General features: G+C 37.3%; 1 protein-coding gene across 5 annotated transcripts in view; it reads left to right on the top strand.

Annotated features, from left to right (window-relative positions):
- Nucleotides 1-21,048, top strand: part of LOC113050364 (disco-interacting protein 2 homolog B-A-like) — a 36,152-nt gene that overhangs the window by 1,198 nt on the left and 13,906 nt on the right. For 3 of the 5 annotated variants that reach the window (XM_026213264.1, XM_026213262.1, XM_026213265.1), the window contains exons 2-9: nucleotides 11,837-11,908; nucleotides 12,318-12,479; nucleotides 13,596-13,721; nucleotides 14,675-14,947; nucleotides 18,682-18,819; nucleotides 20,055-20,174; nucleotides 20,251-20,448; nucleotides 20,533-20,624. In XM_026213264.1, coding sequence (XP_026069049.1) covers nucleotides 11,837-11,908; nucleotides 12,318-12,479; nucleotides 13,596-13,721; nucleotides 14,675-14,947; nucleotides 18,682-18,819; nucleotides 20,055-20,174; nucleotides 20,251-20,448; nucleotides 20,533-20,624 — 1,181 coding nt within the window. Of the gene's footprint in view, nucleotides 1-11,836; nucleotides 11,909-12,317; nucleotides 12,480-13,595; nucleotides 13,722-14,674; nucleotides 14,948-18,681; nucleotides 18,820-19,136; nucleotides 19,155-20,054; nucleotides 20,175-20,250; nucleotides 20,449-20,532; nucleotides 20,625-21,048 lie in introns of all 5 variants that reach the window. The other 2 variants (XM_026213263.1, XM_026213261.1) reach the window with 1 other exon arrangement.

Here is a 21,048-nt window from a genome sequence, read left to right as displayed (position 1 = left end):
TCCATTTTGGGTAGTATCATGATGCATGCGCGCACTTCCTCTTCGTGTAAACAACACATGCGTGTGCCGACGCTTGTCCGTGTTGACGTAAGCTGCAGCACAATGCGCATGCAGTGTTTACATGAAGCAGAAGTGTGCGCATGCATCATGATTCTCCCCAAGATCAAGCCATTTTTTTTTCTTTTAATTTTCAAAAACTTGCTAATCAACATATTATTAGGAAAGGCGATTTTCAAAGATTCATAAAAAAAAAAAAAACTTCTACTCACTTCTGTTAGTGAAGCTGGATCATTAATGATTTGCACGAACCTACAGTAGATGCATTCCCTTCAAAAACAAATGTAATCCACTGCATCTTCAGCGGCTCAGATGTCAGGAGTAAATGGTGACTGCTATGTTCATTATTACATCCAACAATAGAACACCTCGATCGCTTAGGAGACATTCTTGTCTACATCTGCTCCGGCGGTGAAACAATACCGGACTGTTCACAGCTCACTCAGGGCGGGTCTTAGGTAAGACGCCAGTCCAGTTTGTGCTGAAACGCTTCTGTCAATCAAACTTTCGTGGGAGGGGCCTGTCTGTGTGACATCACACAGACCCGCATCTGAGATCGGCTCGATTTGAGAAAGTGGAAATTATTTAATGACATAAAAAAAAAACACTGGGTGGATTTTTATCATTATAGGGTGGTTGTGTACACACACTGCCAACACACAATTAAGTTCGAACAACTAAAAGTGCAAGTAGCATCCGATGACCCCTTTAAGACTCGATGCTTTATTAATGAGAGTGCTGCTTGACACATTAACCATGTTAATAATACACGTAAACAATTTTTTCCTCCATAAACAATCAACACCTATAAGATTCAATGAGAGGTCATGTATGGCATTAACATTTCCTTATATATTATTATTTATATATTATTACTATCAAGTAATCCAATAGTGACTAATATTTTGTATATTTTTCTGTAGTACTTGTGCATTGGATATTACTAATTCCTTTGTTGATCATTCAGTTGAGTTCTACAAAAGTCTGTCATTCAGATAATTGATAGTATGTTTTCAATTGCATACTATCAGTAGCCTATGTGCATTTTCACTAGGACTATAAGGTATTAGTTCTTATTATTTTTATTAAATTGTTCAAAAGTTTATTAAGATATAAATAATTATTTATAAACATTAAATCTTTATTATATAAATACAGACCATTAAACAGATTAGGACTGCCAATATTCCAACCACAGACCAATAGAAATCAATGGCAAGCTTTTGCAAGTACTAAAATGTGCGAAATTACTGTCCAGTAATTACTAGTATCTAAAGAGTAGTTAGCTGCAAATTTGAATTTGAAAATGCTAGTCATTATTGAAAAACATATATGCATTAAAGTAAGTATTAGTAAAACAATAATAGACGTTGGTTCTATGGAATAAATTAAACGGCTTGCCATAAGACATGTAAATGGTCCACTCAGACAAAGAAACTTGGCATGGAGTGGACTGGTGTCGCATGTGAAACTTCTGTGGTTTAAGCTAAATATTACTCTTTATTCAGCATTTTAAATGGTCTTCAGAGTATGAACAGTGAGTCTAAGCCTCAGTTAATCAGAAATACACTGGAGAAGTATAACACCGTTATGTGTCTTTGGTTTTTCACATTTAATGTGCCATTATTGTCATTGTGATTCATTGCAGAAGGGGCTCTGTTTGATTATGTGTGTGTTTAGTCAACCTTATGTGTTATATAAGCCTTTCAGCAGTAGTGTATGAAAGATTTAGGAGAGCAAACCAATATCTTAAATAGCATTACCGAAAAATAAAAAGAGATTCTCATTTATCTCTGCACCAGAGGATTGGTAGGAATAACAGCTGATCTGCCATCAGTAAAGCCTGGACTCATTCTCAGTATGTCTCCCACACAGCAAATCAAGACAGCACCTGGAGGCAGATTACAAACGTTGGGCTAGTTTGCTTTTAGCTTCACTTTCTAATGCCAGGATGTTTTTCTATTTTATGACAGTTGCGTACATTATTGTCTTGTGTCTTTACTAATGCAGTTTTTCAAACACACATAGTGCTATCTCTTCCTGTCTTTATGTTTTTAATTTCCCAAAGGTTTGGCTTATTGAACCATTTTGTATTGTCATATAGCTATGTATTAGCTAAGACTGCATATCTGTTTTTCAAAGCCCACAATGCAGTCCTGGCACAATTCACAGGCACAATTCACAGTCCCCACCTACAGTCCTCACTTTTTGGCTCTTAGACAGGCGATGTCTACTGCAGCCTTTCAAATGCAGTCAAAACTGACGTATTCAGTAAGTAGCGAGGTTTACGTTAAAGTATTGGCATGTGTATGAGCATATGTTTAAAATCACACCCTTATCGTCTTGCCTTTGTACTAATGACTGTATAGGTGACAGCACAAAGAAATGTCACAATGAAAGTCTCTTTATTTCAGATTTTATTTTTTTTCAGTGGGAGTATAGCTGCTTCAGCTCATTGCTCAAAGACCCTGCTTTGATGATTTTTGCTTGGGTTCAGACATAATAGTTTTGGCCATAGTTTTAACAGTATAGTTTATTGGGCCAGCCTAGATAGCATAGGCCCTTTTTTATTTTAATAGCAGAATAATGTGTTATGGCAATATTAACACGTTTGTATGAATAGTAACAATTGTCACTTTAAAAATATTACTGTAAAATATGATTGTATTGGATAGGTTTCCATGCTAATGGCATGTTTTTTTTTGGATGTTGTACCACACATGTGGCTAAGGATGGTATGATTGATTTATACAGTATAATTGTTCCTTACACAGTATAATTTTCCCTCTCTGGGGCTGTGCATTTACTTCTCATTTTACTTCTGTAAATTGATAGATTTCAAAGACAACAAGTTTCTGAATTTTATTTTATTTTATTTTATTTATTTTTTTTTGGGGGGGGGGTGTAAATATTTCTATAAATGTATTTTTTGTACAGAAATATATAATTTAATTAGGTTATAATGCTTAATAGTTCTTAAAATATTCGTACATGTATAATACACAAAATGTCTGTACATATAATATTCATACATTTATAAATGCGTTGCTAAAAATTTTAAAATTTTTCTTTTGTCAGCAGCAAAAAAATCCATATTGTTCAACCCTGTAAACTTAAAATTGATTACTAATTATAACATCCAAGTGAAAGATATAACGTCAACTTATCAGAAAATAAAGTTTTAGGAATTTATGAAAGAGTGGTCATCGTGTACACGTGACAACAATATTACAAATTCTCCACAAATGTGGCTTGTATGGGAGGGCTGCAAGATGTCACTTCGGCCGTCCGTTAGCATATCTTTCTGTCACATTCTCGTCAGTCTTGGTTATTAGACAGAGGTCATTGACTAATACTTTAGAATGGCCATCCTTTGCTTGCTCATTATTAATGTACTTTTATTTAGCCCCCATAGATTTGAACACATTGAATAAAACAACATAATTTCTAGTCAGAGGTCACGACCACTACTATAGGTATAAGCCGACCAACATTACTTTCCCTGACAGTAGTTTTGGTATGGTCATGGTTTCCCCATGTACACTTAACTAGAGTAATATTACAATAAACAGAGGTTAGGCTCACCCTATTTAGGTTGGTCAAACAACATCCAGTTGACCTAAATGGAAATTCCCTGTAAGTCCTTACAATCTAAGTACACTTGAACTAATGCCAAGTGTTAGCCGCATCTCTAAAGATACAGTTGGTGTGCCCTATGCTCCATCTCAACTGAATTTTAGTCTGTTATTAACCTGAAGCGGGAAATGCGGTAACAAGGAGAGTCAATAATTACAAGTAAAACCAAATAAAATCAAATGCAACAATTTATTATCAGTCAGGTAAAGATGTATTATGCCAATTACATAGCCAATTGAAAGATATCAAATCAATACAAGACATCAAATTCTCAAAGATGACTCTAAGAGTAAAAGGTGGAGCCACACTATGGGCTTTCTGGCTACAGAATCGCCCCGATCCTCCAGCCACATTTCCTTAAGTAACCTCAGACCAAGACACACATCCTTCAAAATGGTGAAAGGAAGCAACAATTTAAATTCTTTTTGATCAAGACGAATTAGCACCTTTTGGGACAGAAGGTAATTTGCATGAAAGGCACTGGGAAATAATTGACAAAATATCAAAATCTCTAAACTCTTAGGATCTCTATTACCTTTTTATTGCTGTCTGTCCTATTGTTAAGAGAATGAGACCTTTTTACCAGACACACAGAGACCTTTCAAACGACATCAAACAGCTGCATTGCTATAAACTCGATTAAAAATACTGGTTTCGGTGATCTCTGTAGTGTCCTGTTTAGATGGAAATGAGGGGAGAGAGGGAGAGAGTGAGTAAAGGAAGTGGATGGGTGAGAAGAAAGTTCACTATAACGTCTTCTTTCAGTGAGATGTGGAAACAGATGTATGTATTTGAAGACACTATGTCTATATTGTCCGTCTTAGAAGATAAAAACATCTGAGGTTTTTATAATAGAAAGAAAAATGAATGAGGCAAAATACTGTCAAATTCAAACATGCATTTAAAAATATGTAGCTAAAATTGCTATATTCTTCCTTGACCAACAGAAAATACTTCCTAATTGTTGAACCCTGTAAATTATTCAAATTAAGTCATAGCGTACTATATTTATTAAGTGTATATTTTTAATGTTAAAATTGCAATAAAGCAAATACTTGTATGTATTTATGTATTTATTTACAGTAACAAGACAGGAGATGGTTTTAAGATGACGGCCTGCAGAGACTCCACCATCAGCATGTATTCATTATTTGTAATGTACATGTGTTGTGAATGAAATAGTTTGTTTCTGTGTGTGTGTGTATGTCTTCATGACAGAGGAAGAGGGGTGGAGATAGGAGGTTGTGACACATTCACACACAATGAGCACCATTGAAAGCATCAGGGCTGAGCAGTCGTGATCTCTGCTTGAATTCCCAGCACATACTCAGACGCTTTTATACACTTAAGCTGATCAAATGAGTTGTGTGTGTGTGGAAGGAATCCTCTTCAATAGCTGGTCAGCATATACTTAAAATGAAGAGGCTCGGACCAGCTGTATAATGTCGGATTGTGTGCATCTGTTAAGATAACCTCAGTAGCTAAACACCCACTGTGACTGTAGGAGGACAGGCAGGCTTTCTGAATTGTAAAGAAAAAGAGAAAAAATATATAGAGTGGGAGAGAGAGACCTAGGGAAAAAACAAAGAGAGATAGAGAGATTACTTTAAACTAGGTCACAGAGCATTGGGAAGCAAATACACTCATTTAACCATGATTCACAGCAAGCTTTCCAACATGTTTTGTTGTCTCTCCCACTATCTTCTCTGTTTTCACCTCTTTCCCACATGTTATTGCTTGTTGTCTCCTTTAAAAAAATTTTTTTTACTGGTTCATGTAGCTAGCTTGCTCTTAAGTGCATGCCACACAGGACATGTTAATAGTTAATATCTTTCGCAATGCTTGCGATATATTGGTTCCTCGCTAACTGAATTATTCACCGGTCTGTGATGGACATCAGGTTTGAAAAGGAAGAGATGCACGCTTTACTTCTGGTAGACACACACTATAGACACAAATTCAGTCATCGAGTTTCTCCAGCTGCCAGGTGGACTTTCTACTTTCCACTCGGGTAGCACTCATCAAGAAAGGACTCTTGGAGTCAGAAGATCTTGTTAGCAAAAAGTACTGTGTTTTTGGACATATACCATGGTATTTTTTAAGTACCTTAGAGTACTATGTAAATACCATGAAATTACTGTAGTATTTTTCTATGTAGATTTTGCCCACCTTGTATTTTTCTGAAAAGTGTGAAGGTGCGGTTACATTAGCAAAATTTCTGCCAAATGAAACAAACAAAAAAAAAGCTCTATTTTCAATAATATAGGGTTGACTGGGAGTAGAGCGCAGTCTCGAGGGTACCCCCCGGCCTGCGAGGGGCGATGGGGGTATGGGACAAGTGGGGCGGGGCCGAGAGAGGCGGGAACAGAGCGAGGCCGGTGGAGTGATTGGAAATGAGCGAAAATTGCTTGACCCACCGGTCTCGAGTCCCACCGAGGAGATGGAAGGATATAAAACCGGCTAAAATGATCTCTCCAAACATGCACAGATCATTTCTCATCCGAGTAGGTTTTTTTGTTGTTTTGGTGTGTGTGTGTATGTATTTGGGTGGGTTGTATTAGAGTCATAGTTGCTATGGTAACAGTAGAGTTAGCCTTAAGCTGGTCTCATTCATAAGGAATAAAGCTAGAATCAGTAAGAAGGCCATATGCTGCAAGAACAGCTAAAACAGTATGACATAGATCTTTGAACTGTATCACACACAACACAGTATGACCTTTATTAGAGGGCTGCTGAAAGGTGAAGTGTGTAATTTTTGTGTCACAACGTAATAATAATAACGTAATAATAGCTGAGGGCAATGTGAAGGGTGCCTTCCTGCACAAATCCTGCTGCCACAATGCTGGGGGTTTGCCTGAGTGTTGCTATGTGGTTGCAAAAGTGTTGAGTAGTGTTTATTTTCTTGTTAGGTGGTTGCTAGGGAGTTCTGTGTGGTCATTTATTCTCAATGATGAAATAATTTTTATAATCACTTTTTTTTAACTGTTAAACACAGTACAGCAAATGTAATAATTTAAACTTTTTTTAATAAAAAATACTTGTATAAATTAAAATAATGAGAATTCAGAAATGAAGTAAAAATGTCCCTAATAATAATAATAATAATAATAATGACAATAATAATAATAATAATAAAATCATAAGGGTCCTAAAAGCTTTAGTAGGGCTTTAAACTTTTGTATTTTATTTTGGCTGATCTGGACACCTCTTCATGTTAGTGTTTGACAGCATGTTAACGTGCACACGGTAAAGCACACTGTAAACACAGGTCAGATCATTCCCATATTCTGTGTTATAAAGCGTATTAGGGAAGGTTACACCTGACAAGGCATGTTCCCAGGTGTGTGAAGTGGTAATTTGAGTCAGCTGTCCTGCATGCACACACCCTGATAACCCTGACTTTACTGTTTCTGTGAGCGGGGTTTCAAAGCTGGTTTGTGGATCTGGTTGTATTATATGGGAGTCAAGAACAGATAAGAATGAACTGAACTCCCTGTTGTGTCTTTTTCTCTGTCCATCTCTGTGTTTCTATCTGTCTCTCACAGTCTGTTTTTATATTCTCAGCAGAACAGGAAGCCATGTCATAGGGTAGAATATTTAGCACTGGAGAACATGACATCATCCAGAGGGAAATTAAATGTGTGTGTGTGTGTGTGTGTGTAAGGAAAGATAGAATGTTGGATGTGGACAAAAGAACAGGGGGGCAATGAAATTCAACTTCAGTACAGTGTGATACAGTGTTGGCATTTGCTGAATGGTGAGTCACCATCTGGTGGTAGGAAACCAAGGCTGTGTGTGTGTGTGTGTGTGTGTGTGTAGGGTAACAGGGGAGAGATTGCAGTATTGTGTCTTGAGTGAATGTCATTGTGAGCGTTCTGTTGTGTCATAGTTTTCAGGGCCAGCGAGCGATGCAGCACACCAGAGGGAGGTTGGATATGAGTATCTGAAAACAGTGTAGTCAGGGAAAGCTAATACTTTTCAAAAGAGCAAGACAAGTTCTCTCTTACTGTCAATAATTAAAGATGAAAAAAGATGTTTTTCCATCTCTCTCCCTCTCTTTCCCTCATACGCACACTCTAGACAATGAGACACGTACATATTCCTGCTCCCGATCCAACTTTCCCACAGTCCGAGCAGCTGGTATGCATGCCTGTCGTATAGGAAGTCACTAAGGGATTAAATGTTTCAGTCTCATTTACTGTTTTTAAGCAAAGAAATGCAGACTTTATGAGCATAAGAGACTTCTTTCAAAAAACTAAAATCTTACTGACCCCAAATATTTGAATGGTAGTGTGTTTTATTTATTTGCTAAAGCCATTTTTCCCTCAATAATTTAAAATTTCTTTTTATTTATTGAAATATATTGTTTTATTAATGTTTTAAAACGAAACTGAATTATTAATGATCATATTTAGTCCCTCAGTTAATATTAAAATGAATGTAAAATGTAAATTTATACACAAATGGCAAAAACACTTTTCACTTGTAGGTTGTCTCTAATCATTTCTATTTTGCTAATACAGTCAAACAGTAACACTCATGTGGCTTTCTCTCTTAAAGCGGTGACATCCTCCCTTAACTCCTTGCTCTCAGGGCGAAGAAAATCCCCATGTGTTTGTCAGTGTGTATGCATGCATGCCAGTAGACGTTTAAGTATGCACAAACTAAATCATGGAAAATGCCAGAGACAGGAAAAAAAGTGTAATGCTGATAAAGGTTGCTTTTGCCCACAATGCCTTGCAAATACAAGATTTTCAACCCCCCTTCAAAAATATTATCTCAATTCAGACTAAGGATCCACAATTAAAAAAGTATTTGGATTATTTTTTTTTAATGTTGGATTACAGAGATTATTTTGGATTTATTGCATTGATAGTAGTTAAAAAATACGATTTTTTTTGGGCCAGTATACATTGGCTTTAAGTCCTGGAATAATTTACCTTTTTAGGACAGTTCAGTAATCAGTATATTTGAATTAGAGTTTAAGAATGTAAATAAAAAAGAAGGGTTTTTGAGTTATCTTTGGAATTAAGGTTAGAGTTCAGGCATAATGTTTGGATTACAAATTAAAGGGATAGTTCACCCAAAAAGGAAAATTAGCCTATGGTTTACTCACCCTCAAGTCATCCTAGGCCGCATGCGGCTCTTAAGCGCCGCCCTAGTGGCTCCCTGGAGCTTTAAAAAAAAAAATATATATATAATATAATTTCTGTACAATATAAATTAATAAACATTCTTAACGTTTTTCAATGTTTTAAAAATGTGTATAATAAATATTTAATTTCAATATTTCTGTCAATGAAGATTTCTGTCATAAACTGTGACACACGTTTCTGTCAGATCTGCATGATGCTGAAAAACAAACAAACAAACCGGAGGGTGTGTCATGGGCCATGGATCCCAAGGGGGAAAAAGAGAAAGATAGCTGAGGAGAACAGAGGATTCAACAGTTCTTGGACCGAATCATTTGCTTTCATTGCCAATGCGGAAGGATTGCCTGCATGTTTGCTTTGTAATGAGAAGTTGTCAAATAACAAAAAGAGTAACGTGGAAAGACATTTCCAGGGAAAGCATGCTACATTTGCAGCCAAGTACCCAGTTGGGAGTGAGAGAAAAAGTGGAATTGCATTACTTCTGGAAAAATTAGAGGAGTGCAAAGATAAATTTAAGAAGTGGATTGCATCTCCAAACTCCACTACTGCTGCTGCTAGTTTTGTTGCAACCCGGGAGATAATATAGCATGGGAAACCGTTTACAGATGGTGACTACATGAAGGATTAATTCATAAAAATTTCAGAGCACCTATTTTCAGACTTCAAAAACAAAACTGAGATAATACAGAAAATTAAAGACATGCCTCTCTCCGCAAAGACAGTGAAGGAAAGGGCCATTAAAATATCAGGCAACATCAACAATCAGCAAATCAAGGACATTAATTCAGCTCCAGCATACTCAGTTGCCTGTGATGAGTCATGTGATGTGATCGATATTGAACAGGCAGTGCTGTTATGAAGCTATGTTAACTCTGATGGGCTGCAAGAAGAAATAATCGACGAATGATGCACGTTGCACATTTTGTTGTATTTTCGAATCCTAAAGTAAAAATGACATCAAAAATCAGAGTTCTTTATTGCATTTCTTTAATTTCATCAATGCAATGAAGCATAATACATTAAAATTATAATGGAAGTTAAACTTAAAGCACCATTGTACAGCAGAGTAGTCACGTGGTGCGCCATTTTCTCCAGGATGTACTGCAGGGAAAATAAACATTTAATCATGAATGCTTACTATGTATTTGTAGCCTACTTATCATTTTAATACTAAGGGGATAATATAGACGCTTACATTACCTTCAATATAAGGCTTATATAGGGTTTTTAATTTTTTGTGGCTCCAGACAGATTATTATTTTATTTTTTTTGGTCAATATGTTTCTTTCAACATTTCTTTCAACATTTTGGGTTGCCTCTGTCCTAGGTGTATATGACTGTCTTTCAGATGAATACGATCGGAGTTATATTAAACAATGTCCTGGCTCTTCCAAGCTTTATAATGGCAGTGAATGGTGGTCCAGATTTTAGGATGGCTTGTGAGTGAGTAAATCATGGAGTAATAGTAATTTTTGGATGAACTATCCCTTGAATGTTCATACGTTAGATTGTAGGTTGTATGGCATTTGCCTATATTCAAATGCTACTATATTACAGTACATTGAAAGCACACAGTTAATTAGATTTCAAATTTGTAGCATAAATGCATAGACTGACAGTGTGTGTTGATGTATAAATTTAGGTCATGGGTATGAGCGAGTGATTGACTGGTCAAGGCTAAATGTAGATTTCTGCCTTAGTCTGTTGTCACTCACTTCAAGTTATCATGATCTCCCGACAACCAACCACAGTCCATCTGAGCCTCACTTTGTGTGGACTGGACCACCATAGGCCACCAATAAAACCTTCTAGCTTGTGGCAGACTTACAAGAGCACATTTACTTGTATTGAAAGTTGGCTGTGTCATTTACTGTTCAAAACCATTCCTTCTGAACAACACTAAAAGAATCATATACAGAATATACAGATATACATAACCCCCTTCATAGCTACATGTGATAGAACAGTCTGGTGAAGCTAAAAATATCCCATGGTGCTGCTGGGTTCGGTCTTCATGCATTAATTATGGAAGTTGACTCTTCTTTGGCTATTTTCCCCTTTTTTAATGTTGAAAATGCTTAGAAAGAATGATTTGTTTATGTTTAGTAGCCTGTCTCATGAATCTGTGCTGTTTACTGTCAACACTTAAACATAAGGGCCAGCTGATTTCTATGGGATTATAATAAATAATTCTCTGTTATCTCTTTTGAAATCTTTCCCTTTCAGGGGATGTGTTGAAATGAGTTTGAGCTGCTCACGTATCATAACCAAAGCTCTCTCCATCCTTCATAATCCCCCTAGATTACACATTCTGCTCTTTCACACTTACAAACGCACACATGTATGCAGCACTAACTCACACAAATCATCTTGGCTGTTAGAATGTAAGATTTTGAAGATCTTTATGGTTTTGGATGTTTCTAAACCAGTGTTTCCAAACCTCCTCCATCAACAGCTAAAAAGTGTTCCTTTGAAATCATATTTTACCAGATATTATTTAGCATTATCATTCATAATAATCTGCTACAACAATAAAGAATATACCTTACTGTTCAAAAGTTCAGGGTCAGTAAGATTTTAAAAATGCTGATTAAAAATACAGTAAAAAATAAACTAATTTATTTTGGGATTCTTTGATGAATGAAAGGTTAAAAGTTGGAATATAAATATTTGGTAACATTGGAAATGCCTTTGCTGTTACTTTTGATCAACTCAATGCATCCGTGTTGAGTAGTATTATTTGAACATTAGTGTATATATGCACAAAAATCATAAGATAATCACAGTTATTTTAATATGTTCACAATCATTTATAACTTTATTTTAAAGGCATCATTTCTGCTCAACAATGCAAAATTTAAATCTTAATTAAAATCTTGTGTTTTGCAAGCCACAATCTGACTGTTTTGAAAGATATTCGACCAAAAATGAAATGTTGAATTCATGCTGTTTATGTTTTTAACAGTTAATCATGCTATCTCTCTTTTTAGGTGACATCACACAAAAAGGATACGAGAAGAAGAGGGCCAAAGTTTTAGCACCCTACTTGACACAAACACAAAGTAAGAATACAGAAATCTCCCTGCTTATGCACCGTCTTCCCTCCATCTCCTTTTCTGCCATATTATCTCTCTTTGTTTTTCTCAGTGGTCCACTGACTCATGTGATAATGTGGTTATGAAACATCTTCTCAGGCTGTTCCTCTTGAGGTTGAAGGGTTCCATCTAGATTCCCTCTGTAACTGCCCTCTACTGTTCATGCATTGGACTGCAGCTTGAATTGCTATTTTTTTATTGACAATCACTGATGCTAGATATGTAGGATTTATTGGGATTTTTGTATTTTTATATGGTGGAGGGATTGGAGTTGAAACAGCTTTTCACATCTACTTCACATTCATATCTTCCATTTTCTGTTATCATTGACTGCGTCTGCTAGATTCCATGAAGTTCACTATTATTGTCTTTATAGATTTGGCTCCGCCTCCGGCCTATGATGCAGAGTCTCCTGGTCCAAGCTCCGCCTCCGCACCTGAACCTGGCCCTTCAAATTCATCTTCCTCCTCTTCTCGCCACCGGCGCACACGGCGTCCACACCGGAGCGGTGGGACTAGAGATGAACGCTACAGATCAGGTTAGAACTGCCTGACAACATACAAATGGTTTTCTGGCTTTTTTTTTATTTTTTTTATTTTATCAGCCATTATAGCCATCATAGTGCATTTCAGTTCTTCGGAGGTGATGTTTTTGCCTTTAGCACCACTAAACAAAAGACAATTAATTTTATCAGCCATTATAAAGTAGAAGTGGAAAAATATGTTCAAATACTTCATTTGATGTCAAAGAACTTTACATAAGCAAAGGTTCATAAACAAGATTTCCTTAAAATGGCTGTCGAAAGCAAAGAGCTACAAAATGCATCAGTATTTTTGGAAACTGCACTACAAAATTAGTAAGAAACAAGTATTCGATTTTGTTCAGTAAATATGATGTACAGTGGAGTAATGATATCAAGCTCCCTGCTTCCTTATAAACTTACTTATATGGGTTACTTATAGTGATCTCTGCACATTAAAAACTATTTAAAGATAGAAAAAATAACACACTTCACCTTTAAAACTTAGAACTGCAGTTTGCAAGCTATAAATGGACTGGTCTTTACCTAAGATTTATGGGGTGCGAGGTTTACAGAGAGTATGAAGATGGTCATTTTGCCTTTCCTCTGACCACATCCTTGAAGAAACTGTTTAGTCATCTGCCATGGCCGTGATAGTTGGACAAAATGGTTGCCTAGATGAAATGTGTCACTTTGGATTTCTGGTGCTTTGTGGCAATTTAAAGATGGCAGCTTGCTTGTTTGATTGTTGATTGCTTTTTCAGTTGCTCGCCACAGATGTGATTATATATTTTACTGTCCGACCATTGTCAGAACAGTTTGATTAGTCCTGCAGATTCAATCAGTTGATTTCACTGCATCATTTATGTTCAGGGCCTTGTTATGCAAGCATTACCAAAACTCTGATGGTTGACTATTGGTTAAGAAAGTTTACTGATAATACAGAAGTGACTGATTTATATCAAAGTACAGAAAGAAAGTGAATGAGATTCCAATAGTGTTGTACTCTGGAGTAAAGCATTTAACCCCAGGATGTTCAAGGCTGATTGTTCCTGTCACTTTGGTTAAAACCAAGCATGTGCTAACATCTCATTACTTGGACCTTGAAAAGTTTATTTTTATTTTTTGTCTCAGATATCCACACTGAGGCAGTTCAGGCAGCTCTGGCCAAGCATAAAGAGGAAAAGATGGCACTGCCCATGCCAACCAAACGTCGGTCCGCATATGTACAGTCACCAATTGACAACTGCACCCCACCAGGTAATATATGCAAGCACCAAATAAACCATTTCACTAATATATTAGAGAACTAGAGAATAATATCTCACGTAAATGTACAGAACCATACCACATATAGTAAGGAAGTATATCATTACCGTATTTTTCGGACTATAAGTCACACCTGAGTATAAGAGCGCCCTCTCGCGGCTGTAGACGGTAATGATTTCTCTTGGTTCATTTCTCTCGGTTCATGTCAAATTAATTTTGATAAATAAGTCGCACCTGACTATAAGTCGCAGGACCAGCCAAACTATGAAAAAAAGTGTGACTTATAAAAAAATACGGTATATAGTTAATAGTTAGTATAGCTAATCAAGATCATACATTTTTTCGGGTTAAAATGGCAAAAGTACCAATATTTCTCAGTGAATCTATGACAGCATCAAATTCTTATCCTTATGTGTTTTATATATGGTAATAATCATGCAGTGAATATTAGATCAGTTATTTAAGTTTTAACTAAATTGTTACAGTTTGTATTTTGTGTGTTGTATTTTTCAAATTTGAACATTTAGTCATCTACTACTTTGAAATTAAATTATTTACATAAGTTACCATCTTAATTTAAGGTTCTTTTTATTTTAACATGTAATTCGTTTTAATTTAATTTGTTAATATTAATATAGACTTATAATACATATGAATATTAAGGAATACAATAAAATGAATTAAAAAGTAAATTAAAGCAATTATTATTATATGTATTATTATATTATATATAAATATACAGTATTTATTATAAATATATATTTATTGTTTATATATGTATTTAAAATATATGTTTAGCATAACTTGGTGTTAAAATTTGTGGCAAAAAATAAGAAATCTTTCTAGTATTGACAGTTTGGTATTGTGATAACCACTTTTGCTATTCTTAAGTATTTTCTATCATTCTCTTTCTTGTCTTTTAATTTATTTTCTCTCTCTGTTAGACTCCTCCTCTTCCTCTGATGATGAGGCCGTGTCAAGTGAAAGTGCAGAGCCTCAGCAGTCTCCAGACACCTGGATTAATAGCTCTCTGCACGGCTCCTCCACCTCCTCCTCTGCCTCCTCCACTCTCTCCCATGGGGAGTCTCGGCCCACCCAGGCTCCTCAGCCTCAGTCTCAGCAGGTGCCACCTCCACCTCCACCCGCACCTGCCCACCCGCCCCACTCCTACTCCCAGCCCTCCGCCCTGGCAGAGGCCTTCGCTCAGACACGCATCGGTGAGTCACAAATACTCCACATTATCATTTGGTTTTAAGTTAGAATTTTATCTGATTAGCCAGCCAATTTTGCACGTGTTTTCGCTTTATTATTTCTACATTTACATTTTCTTCTTCTATGTTTTTTTTTTTTTGTAACTGTCAGTGAGAAGAATAGGAAGAGGTAAAATTAAGTGTTAGAAGTCTTTCACCTTGCCCTGTGTGTAAAATTTTTGTTGTGAGTTATGACTATTATCTGCTCCTCCACATGCCCCACCCTTAAGTGTCTGCCCCACCTGTGCGTTTAAAGCCTATGAATGATTGGTCTGTCCATAGGAACTGATGAAAGATTAATAAATGTGTGCTTTTCCTGCAAATCTTGTACCTTGAGTGTGTGTGAAATGCAGAAAGTTGCTTTAGACAGTCTAAAATCGACCAATAACCAACTGTGAATGTGTAGACAGCATGAAACAGCATTTGCACCCTTACAAAAACGGTTTATTTGCATCAGACCTGAAACAGAATAATCGGTAGACTGATATTATTGGTTAATTTATTTTTTCTCTACCTACACACAGCCTTAGCCCATAGAGGCAGAGAAAGTAATTCCATTTTGATGAAAGATTATGATAACAGTGATGTACGATGATGATGAGACACAATAAAACCAGAGGCAGTTATGTAAGAGATAATGTACAGTAGGTAAAATGAAACCTGACAGGGTGATCAATATTGTAGCACCCTGAAGAGGGTTATTTTGGGATAATGAGCGAAGGACTGTACATTATCTATTGATTTGAAATTAAATTAATTTACAGTTGTATCATTGTATTTTGTATTTTAATCGTTTTTTTTCACATTGTTGAAGCACTTTGGGTGTGAGAAAAGTGCATTACAAATAAAATGTATTATCATTATTAAAACAATGTGGGAGAAAGAGATATTATCATTCAAAGGTTTGGGTAAAATTATTTTTTGAAAGAAGTTTTTTATGCTCATCAAGGCTGCATTTATATAATCAAAAATAAAGTACAAACAATAATGTGATATTACAATTATTGCTGTCAATCGATTAAAAAAATTAACCAATTAATTGCTATTTTGTTTCTGAAATCTTGATTAATTGTGATTAATAACACCTGACATTAAAGTTTTTAAAATACAATTATATTGCATTAATTTCACATTCACATTAAATTATGTTAATGTAGAAACAACATAAAGATAGTGTTTTTTTTTTTATAATTGTTTAGTGGCATCTTTTTATGGCTGAAGGCGAGTATCACTGTCACAGTGTCATTCAGTTTGGACATTGTTTTGCATTTTGTACCATTCCACCGTTAATTGTGTCATTTTGATCAAGTGTGTGTAGTCAATTATCCTTGTTTGGTCTTTGTATTTAAGTTCCTGTGTGTTCAGTTCTAGTTTGTCTGGTCTCGTCAATGCCAGAGTCTGCGTTTATGCTACCCTGTGTGTTGACTTAATAAACCTTCATCTTCGTCTTCGTGCGTTTGTGAGCAGCACTGCTGTGACGGAAGACTGGACCTACAAAAGTGAAAGCAAAGTGGCATTTATTTGTTTTATTTTTGGTTTGATACAGTGGTTCTTTTGTACATTTTTCCCATTATGGAAAACTTTGCCACTGTCCACCTGCTCTGCCTTGAGCAGGGGAACTGTTCTCTCAAGGAGCACCTTCCTGGATGTCTGTGCACATTCCTGCACACTGGACTGAACCATCCGGTTGAGCTCAGTTTTCTGGAGAGGGTCCTCGACGGAGCTTCGCCTCTTACATGGTGTGAGTGTTGTGCTCCTTCAGATGTGATCAATGTTGGCCTCTTGGATAAAGACGCCAGCCCCACATCCAACCCAGTGCCCAGCCAGTCACCACCCAGCTGTACGGAGCATCTGCTTGAGCCCACCGCGACTGAAGAGCCATCGTGAGAAGAAGCGACTGTGCTTGCCATCGCTCCCTGGAGCCTGAGCCAATTGATACATCTGAATATGAATTTTCATGGAATATGACAAGACTTGGACACTGTTTTTCAGTTTGGAGAGTTAGAGACTTTGCTTCCCCTGAGGCTGCCTGGTTCTGTTCATCTGTCTGATTCACTGGTCCTGCCCAGCCTCCCTCTCCCAGCTCCTCTCCAAATTGCTTTAAGAGACTTTATTTTTGATTGGATTTTGTGCTTTTCTTCATTTCCCCCAGTCCTCAGCCACTCCTGCTGACTAGTCATCTTCATCCCCCATCAGTCCCTCTATGTCACTTCCTCTCAGTGGTGGGGCTCCATCTTGGGTCTGCAGGGAGTCTTTGTCTCCTGGACCTGAGGAGCCCGTAGCTCTGACTCCGGCCTCGTATGGCTCCGCTCCACCTCATCCCTCCGTCCAGATTCCTGCTCTTGCACTCCTCCCACCATCGATTCTGGCATTAACCATAGGCCTTTCGACCTTGCCGGGCTCCCTCAGTTCTTCAGTCCCTCAGACTTCGCCGCTGCAGATTTGCGGGCCAGCTGCTGCCCTCTGGTCCTCCACCCCTTCGGCTATGTCCTGCTTCTCCTCCTTCCTCTGTCGCTCCAGCTCATCTTGGCTCTTCCCTCTAGCCCAGCCGCCATGGAGTGCTTTCCTGGCTGTACCCTGGGTCTCCACCTACTCTCTCCTGTTCAAGGCTCCTCCCTGGTCATCTCCTCCACCTGCACCTCCCTGGATTTTGCTTGTTGTCCTCCTGGTTGTCCGTCCTCCTCCCGAACCTCCTGCATTTCTCTTCTTGCATGCCTGCCTGCTCTTTGCCATTAATTCAACATCTCCTCATCGCCTCATCCTTCTATCTATGATGCGTGTTTGAGCTTTCCGGGAGGGGGACGATCTGCCAAAGTCAAGCTACAGGATCACTGAATTCTTAAAGCTCAAGGATTGCTGAACATGATGCTAATATGACACACATCATATTTTCTCACAACTCTTTAGTTTTTCTTACTCACTTTTGGTGAGGAGTTAAGTGTGTGTTAGATGAGGTAGACAGTGCTGGGTTGCTCCAGGACGTATTTCTGTGACGCATTCTTAAATATGACTCATATAATAAATACATGTACGCACAGATGTAAGGCGGTTTTAATTTCCTTTTTCGGTAACTTCATGACTTAACTGATGACATAATTACGACACTGCATGCTCATAGTTTCAATGAAAAGTGCGTGCTGCTGCATTAGTGCATACAGTTGAATAGCACATTATAACCGCTGACAGGAAAGGAAAATGAGTTTTTACTGACATATGGCCTTGACAACATCTCATCTGACCGTTATTCTACTGATGCTCCCTCATCACCTGTACATTTTCCTCATTTGACTAGCACCTGGCGCTGAGGTGAAGTTGGAGTCTGTGTCTGAAAAATCTATCATTTGATGTAATCGTAAAGACGTTCTGCGTCTAAATAAACACAATACTTGTTAAGAAAATAGAGACAGAAGCAGCAGTTGTGAGTGGGTTGGCCAACCCTACCCTCACATTACCTCCCCCTTCTCAAGGCCGTGTACTGTCCAGGTACTGTGACAGGACTGTGTTCATTTATTTTTATTAAAACTCTTACTGACCCAAACTTTGCAAGGAAGAAACAATTCAAGGAAGCATATGCTGAAAGCAGTACTCAATGCACATAATTTAACAAGACGCTTAAATTGATAATTCACAGAGCTAGGATATGATATCTTTAAAACTTGACCTGGGCTGTGTATGAGTAATATTATGTTATTTTGTGCCAGATCCGGTAGGAGTCGGGCCCCCTGATATGCCATCCCAAGCTCAGGCCAGAGGCTCTCGTGTGGATCTGCCACCCAACGCTGTGGTGCGAGGAATGAGTCGAGGCCAGAGTCGGTCCAGCATGATGGAGACAGCAGACGGTACTGAGTGTGTGTGTGTGTATGTGTGTGTGTGTGTGCAGTACAGGGGAAAAAAGAGAGAGATATATAAAGAAACATTTATTTGTAATATGCTACAATAGACATACATACTCTCAAAATGTACTGTATGCCATTCTTTAAGTGCCTTTTCATAACTTTCTTTTTCATGCCTCTCAGAACTTTGTGTTAACATCTCAGTAGGGGCATTTCAATAAGTCTTTATGAATGCTGTGCTTGATTGCTTCATTAATCGCATCCCGTTTCTTTTTTCTTTTCTACCTTTTATCCACTTGTGTCATGTTGCTTTCCTCTGTCAGTGAGAAGAGTTGGCAGAGGTAATGATTGGTCATATACATGTCCTGTAGGTTGGCTTTAAAACTGTGTGCTTGTGTTTGTATACTATAAATGTTACTTATAGAGAATGTGAACCCAAGTGACACCCTGCATTTCTTTAGGAAAATAATATAATAATCGTAGATCACTCATCCCTCCATTTCTGTTCACATGCGGTTTTACTCAGTCCTGATCCTTCATAACTCATCAAAGCTTCTTTACAGGTGAACCAGTATGATATTTAAATTAAATTAAAATTTAATCTATGCATTTAGCAGACGCTTTTATCCAAAGCGACTTACAGTGCATTCAGGCTATCAATTTTTACATATCATGTGTTCCCGGGGAATCGAACCCCCAAACTTGTGCTTGCTTGCTTGCTAGCGCATAGGAAAATTCTTCCAAAAATCCTCTTCAACAAATTCAGTTCTTCCAAAAATCCTCATAAATGAACCATAAAATAATTTATAATATAATATATATAATATAATAATAACTGTATATTCCTAAGCCCTTTAGTATTTTTTATATAGAAGAATGCAAAAGATATCTAAGCTACTGATAAACTACTACTACTAAAATGTATTTTAATGATTTGAAGCATCCTATACTTTGCTGAATAAAAGTAAGGGCAAATAAAATTTTAGCGACCACAAACTTTGGAATGCTGGTGTATGTATAATTTTACGTATATTGATTATTGATCTATAAGCCATCATGTATCTTGACATCTTTGGACCAGAACTGATAATACCACTGTAGGAGAGTGTAATACGTATATATACGTTCATACATATGATCTAGTCATGATTTACGAATGCCCAGGTCAGTTGAAAGTGTCCGTGAGTGTGTGTTTGTTCGTCTGTCTCATCCCACCCTGCCTGCCCACGTTCCTGGTGTAGGTGTTCCTGTGTCCAGTCGTGTGTCCACGAAGATTCAGCAGCTGCTAAACACGCTAAAACGCCCCAAACGCCCACCGCTCAGCGAGTTCTTCATGGATGACCAAGAGGAGATCGTAGAAGGTAAATGAATGAGTTCAGAAAACATCTCTGAAAGAAAGGTGCAATAATCTGGATCAGCGTGTTTCGTCCTCCACAGTTCCCCAGGCAGATCCTAACACCCCGAAGCCAGAAGGCCGGCAGATAATCCCAGTGAAGGGGGAGCCGTTGGGTGTGGTCAGTAACTGGCCTCCTGCTCTTCAGGCAGCATTAACTCGATGGGGTGCCACACAAGGCAAAAGCCCGGCCCTCACAGCACTGGATATCACAGGAAAACCACTTTATACACTTACGTATGGTAAGACTGAGCAAGGTCACCTGCAAAACTCTTGATTGAAGATGCATGGGCTTTGCAACTGAAAGATTGGTGTGTAATTGACAGGGAAACTGTGGAGTCGTAGCGTAAAGCTGGCCTACACTCTCCTCAACAAGCTGGGAACCAAAAATGAACAGATCCTCAAACCAGGAGACCGGGTAAAAAATAATATAACTTAATAATATAATTCAGATGTTTACATAATATTTTAAGCTGTGCACGTAACCCAACGCTATTTTAGTATTATTTATACAGTATGCTACTGTAGTTATAAATCTATTGAATTTAATTTTTCTATCTTCAGTTTTGATTTTAGTTTTACAAATTTTATGTGCTTTTATTATTTTAATTCTTTCATTTTAATATTTCTGTTTATCTTTATTTGTAAGTTTAGTTTTAGTACTTTAGCTAATTTTTTTTGTTAGTTGCCATAATATTAACAAATATGTAATATACATTTCTAATTTTCATATTTTATTTTATTTCAGCTTTATTTATATAGTTATTTAATATTTAGTTAACAATAACAACACTGATGTAAACACACTCTTTTACTTAACATTGCTATACAGTTACTGTACA

The sequence above is a fragment of the Carassius auratus genome, chromosome 31 (genome assembly GCF_003368295.1).
Source record: "Carassius auratus strain Wakin chromosome 31, ASM336829v1, whole genome shotgun sequence".
Taxonomy (NCBI): Eukaryota; Metazoa; Chordata; class Actinopteri; order Cypriniformes; family Cyprinidae; genus Carassius; species Carassius auratus.
The sequence above is the reverse complement of the archived record's forward strand: the minus strand, read 5'-3'. Positions and strand labels throughout refer to the sequence as shown.